The sequence below is a fragment of the Octopus bimaculoides genome, chromosome 16 (assembly GCF_001194135.2).
Source record: "Octopus bimaculoides isolate UCB-OBI-ISO-001 chromosome 16, ASM119413v2, whole genome shotgun sequence".
Taxonomy (NCBI): domain Eukaryota; kingdom Metazoa; phylum Mollusca; class Cephalopoda; order Octopoda; family Octopodidae; genus Octopus; species Octopus bimaculoides.
The window spans coordinates 20,939,819-20,945,645 of NC_068996.1; the positions used below are offsets into that span (position 1 = coordinate 20,939,819).

General features: G+C 32.1%; 1 protein-coding gene across 2 annotated transcripts in view; it reads left to right on the forward strand.

The window, feature by feature from the left end:
- The first annotated feature begins 596 nt into the window (after nucleotides 1-596).
- LOC106872838 (uncharacterized) overlaps nucleotides 597-5,827 on the forward strand; it is a 38,600-nt gene continuing 33,369 nt past the window's right edge. Inside the window, exon 1 of one of the 2 annotated variants that reach the window (XM_052973565.1) lies at nucleotides 597-1,791. In XM_052973565.1, the coding sequence (XP_052829525.1) occupies nucleotides 1,211-1,791 (581 nt within the window). In that variant the 5' untranslated portion in view covers nucleotides 597-1,210. The remainder of the gene's footprint in view (nucleotides 1,792-5,827) is intronic. The other variant, XM_014919971.2, reaches the window with a different exon arrangement.

Consider the following 5,827-nt stretch of genomic DNA (forward strand, 5'->3'; position numbering starts at 1 on the left):
TAAGAGGTTTCAATATAGTTTAAAATGACGGTTATTTAAATGAGTAAATATTGAGTTTCCTCTCCCACATTACTTTAAATGAAAACACTTTGACTGTTTGTATAACTAGATTCGGGTGGAAGACTAAAAAATAAATATATCTAACATCAGTTTGTTGAGAAAGAACCGTATACTGAGATTATTTCACCATAAGCTAGGTATTTGCATAACTCGTAAATAAAATAGTTTATAATAATAAATGATGGAATCACAAATTCATCTTTTAAGATATGTAAAACACTACATAAACATCGCCGCATGTGCGTATACGTCCCGTCTTCCCCCTCCTCCCTATTGAAACAAAGCAAGTGCTCGAACAATAATAACAGAGCACTGACACTAAGACGTCTGTACTATATTAAACAGAAAGCAAAACGTAACCGTTAATGTCGTAAAATCACTCTCCACTTGTATCATTAGAATCGATTAAAACGGTTTCTTATTTGACATAATCCTAAAAGTAATTTAAAAAAAATATTCATAGAATTTGATGAAGTTTATATGGGTTTTTGATTTGACATAAAATATTTTCTTTTGTTTAAATGTTCACTGGCAGTCAGTATATATTTATTGTAGGTGCTGTGATGTGTGTTATCAGTTTATGGTTAGAAGTAGAACGAGGCTGTCTACTGGAGACCAAGGTGGCTATTGCTTAACGCGGTGCACGCATCTAGCAACACACACACAAAACTAACAAGGCGACTTAAATATATCACTTTCTTCCGATAAATGCGAGCTTGGAGAAATATTTGGATACTCGAGAGATTGATAGACTTGAAAAGTTATAGAAGGAACATCGAATTTTGTCCATGCTTGTAATACAATAAGAGCTCGAGTGGTTTCTACAGACAGTGTATATATATATACACATATATATATATGAAGTTGTCTGGATGTTTTTATATTTTTCTGTTTTTTTTTCACGAAGAGGAAAAGACTTCTCTGCGAAGCAAAGTTGACCACGCTGGAATAAAAAGAAACTAAAGTGAATTTATAAAAAGTAGAAACAGAAGTTTTCCAAATAAATCAAATCCTTTTCATCTTCAGTTGGATTATGATTACAAGTTCTTTTCTCTTGATTCCCTAATGTATATAAACAAAATAGTATAAGTCTGCGTGCTTGGCGACTATATTATATATACATGTGGTTGTATATGCATTTTTGAGGGACATGATTTTAGGTCCAGAATCTTCTATCTGTAGTTTGTCCTCCATGTCGGCAAACCCACCAGGTTTTGGTCAGTTTTCTAATAACAACTACATGCCTGGCATAGGCAACCCATGTGTTACCCAGTTTGTATCTCCGACTTTCTTGAATTCATCTTCGGTTTCCACGGGGACTACTAACACAGTTTCTTCTGCTGTGTCTTCACCAATCCTATCTCCCCCTTCATCATCGCAGTTATTTTTAAATTATGGGGGACTTCCCTTTGCACAGCACATCCAGACTGGTTTCACATTTACTTCACCAACTCAGTCATATTCACTGATGGGATCGCCTTCTGGTGCAATGTTGCCCGGAGGGGTGACCGGTCCTCATTTACATCACTTGCACCATTATAATTCTCATATTGGTGGAGGAAATTCCTACCTCCATACTTCAACAGCAACGACCCCTAGCACAGCCCCAGGAGTTGGAGTCACCTGGCAACATACAGTACCGTCATCCATGCCATGGGTTCAAGCGAATTCCATTACACCTAACCCCGTTTGTTTCAGCGATGTTATGTCCTCCTCATCTATTCTCACAGGGTAAGCAACGTTTATTCCTTTGTTTTGCCGCGCTCCCATACATTTATATATTATATGCTGTGACAAACTACTTACATTTCATAATATTGTCAGCTATCTAATCGTTCTTGAAAATTTCCTGTATTATTGTTTTTGTTATAAAGTCTTTTTATTTGTGCTAATAAATTTTCGTTTATGCCAGCCTCATAAACAGTCCAGTTCGTCACCGCAGCCACAACTAATTTATATAACAATCCACGAGGGATAGCCTATAAGTGGTTGCGTCACATGCTCGAAATAACAGTCAAATGTATTTACTTCAAACCACTAGGCTATCCCACTAAAAAAGGAAGAACATATTGGATAATGTAGTCTAAACTACACGATGCCTAAAAAAAGGAAGATGGTGAGCTGACCCTTGTTGGAATAGTTTAATCACAACAGTTCAAGCACACACACACACATAAAATTGATGGGACTTAACGGCCATTTTTGTTGTTTTCTGCAAGTTGATCAACAGTACCAAATTATATACACGTATGTGCAAGTATTTAGGAATGCATATAAATATCCATGTTAATGAGTATTTATGCTTGCATATATGTATATATACACGTACATATATAAATATATTTACACAAATTTTTATATGTATAGATGCATATAATTGCACTTATTTACCCCCCCCCCCACATGTATATATAACATCCAGACATAGATGATACATGACTTGTAGTTGACTAACTCCAGGTGAACGTTGTTCAGCAACTGGCCATGACCATCCTCATCATTTTAAGAATATCGCGTAGTGTATTGAACCAATGTTTTTTAGTATGGTAGACAGTTGTTTGTACTTCAAACAACTGCTATTTCTAACATTTCCATTCATAATCACAAAGTTTGGATGATGTTGTTTACAGAAAGTTAGAAGTAAACTTTTTTTTTCTCTTCAATGAAGAAATCCTGTTTCTCGAGTTTAAGAAAGACACCGTTGATATTGAAATACGTTTATATTTTAATTACGTGTCTATTCATATGTGTTTGTGAGTAACGCATGGACTACATAATTGAAGTGGATTTATCAAGTGTTGTTGACATTGTAAGAATGAAGAAAAGAAATTATTGGACATATATACATTTATATACATATGTGTGTCTATGCGTATGTACCTATATCTTATCTTTCTATCATAAGAGTAGAAATTCGGAGTCTGTAAGAACGGAAAAGGAATAGTTTCTAATAATAGTTGTCAGGCTCAGAATCTGGATGCAAATGTCAAGAGATCTTACATGAATTACAGATGAAATAACATGGTAAACTTTGCAGAGGAGACAAAATGGAAAATATGGCATTGGTTGAAGAATAATAAGAAGGTAGATTTGAGTAAATAACGGAATAAAGAATTTTCCAGAATTTTAGCAGTTTCTTTGGAACAGCTAAAATGAAATTTATTATAAATAAACTTCAACTAAAAATTTGTCATTGAGAAGATTTTCGAAGAAAATATATAATTTCCTTTTGTCCACGTTAATTTAGCACGTGGCATAATATCCCGGTAAACTGAAGATTTGACTGAGAAATAAAGTTATGAAAAAGACTGATGTTTCACTAGTACACAATGACTACATATATATAAATGGCTAATGTGAACAAAACTACAATATACATTTAATATTTTTAAATGATGCAAAATTAAATCGGTTATTTGGTGAAATATTTCTGTAACTTCTTCCGGATTTAATTTACTCATAATATTATTATTATTATTAGCAGCAGCAGCTCATGTTTTAGTCTAGTGGGTTACGGTATTTTGGCTGATTTATTTCATATTTTGATTCGTTTAAACCGTTGTGGAATTACTAGTAGAGGTTTTTACAAATGAAAGAACTATTTGTAGCGATTTTATGTTTATTTACGGAACTTTTGGGCCTAAGCTATTTTAAAATTATAAATTGTGAATTTCAAATTAAATGTTCAGATTTCATATCTCGGATATAAGTAAATAACCCCCTCCCCCCAAAAAACCCCTTGGTGTTTGTATTTAATTTTCGTGTTACGTTTTACCACTTTTATTTGAATCCATATCTAAGTATATTTGATGATTATTAATTATATGATTTCATTTCGTTTTTTTTTTCTTTTTTCTTTTCTCTTTGGAAATGCCAGATAACAACAGTGCTGCTCTTTTGACATTCTGTTTCTTATTGGGGGAAGTAGAACTGAAGAAAAAGATAAAATCCGAACAAGTTGTCTGAATTTATATCATAGTAGTAACTGTTGTTCATGTATCCATGATAAGGTTAGACCTGCTGGACGGCCATCTGAGCGATATATAAAAATTATTTTGCTGTAAAATTTCTGTAAATTAAGCTGCTATACTTTTATAATACTGAAAAATACCCAACATCATAGTATTTTTCAATTATAGCTTATATTTAAAACCTTCACCCTAAATAATATTGCTGTTAACGTGTGAATTTGATCCCTTAAATAGTGAATTTCAATAAACTCTGATTAATGTACAGGTGAATTAGTCAATTTGTGTCAGTGGGTATAAAAGTATGTCTGACTCATTAAAATTTCTGACTATATATTTTATAGAAACAAAGGCTTGTTATTTACATTATTATTAGATGGATATTTTACTGTAAAGTCTTGCTATACATTAAAATCTGCTGATAAAGGAAGTTTTATAATGTTAACACCATTTTATAATATGTAGATTGACATTATTTATATGTTCTTCGAGATCCAGTTCCAAACAAAGATGTTTTTAATTTTTTTTTTTAATGTTTTTTTATGAAACCAAAACAGTGCAAGTTGATGGTTTGTACATTTACTTTGTATTTCTATATTTTGGTGCTTGGACCTCTTCTGGAAATCTTTGGAGAAATCATCTTACAAACACCATTTCTCTGAAGAAGGAAGGGATCCTAACACTGAAATATTGAAATACAAGTTAAAAGTACAAACTGTCGATTTGTATTATTTCTTATAACTTGTATTGTTTTAGTTTTATAAAAACAAAATTAAAAGCATTTATATATATACTATTTAATACACAAATACAGAGACACACAGACAGAGGTTAAAATTTTTTAAATTTAAACCTCCTTCTTAGCTGTCTTCATTTAAGTATAGTTTCATTTATGTTGGATATATATAGTCAAAATCGTTTTTATTAACCTAAATTCTTTCATATCCTAAAACAAGTTGTGTGTTATTAATTGACACTTTTCCTTTATTTTTGTTTCTGTCTTTTGGCTATCAACTAATAGATCCTTGACAAATTGAAAAAAAAGAGAGATTTCTGAAAAATATAACCTAACAAAACAGATTTGTTTTGATTTTACTAGTTTGGATTTTCTAATTCTAGTATGAAGTGATTGGCCTTTGTAAAAATTGATTTGTGTATTGTCGGAAGAATTGTATTTTGGATTGTCTGCCTATTTGGATATGATGAAAAAAGTGGTTAACAGTAAAGAAATTTAGACTGAGTCAAAGAGATAAGCACCCAGTTTATAAATACAGTAATTCTAAGGTTTGATTTTTAGGAAAATGTGATCAATAATTCAGCGTTAACCTCAATGCCATTGTTTTAAATAAAATATTTAACAACTTGCCATGATGGAGATGTCAATAACTATTAAAAAGCTGTCAACTTAATTAGCACCAGCTGTCTGTCTCTCATATATATATATATATATATATGTGTTTATATATATATATATATATATACATATATATATATAAATATACATATATATATATAATCATCATCATTTAACATCCGTTTTCTATGCTAGCATGGGGTGGACAGTTTGACAGGAGCCGACTAGCTGAAGGGTTATTCAAGCAGCTCCGTCTGTTTTGGTGTGGCTTCTATGGCTGGATGCCCTTCCTAATGCCAACCACTTTACAGAGTGTACTGGGTGCTTTTATGGAGCACTGACATGGGTGTTTTTTATGTGGCACCAGTACTTATGAGCCTGCAAGATTAGGGATGCTTAGCTGGGGGAGACTACAGTGTATATATATATATATATATATATATAT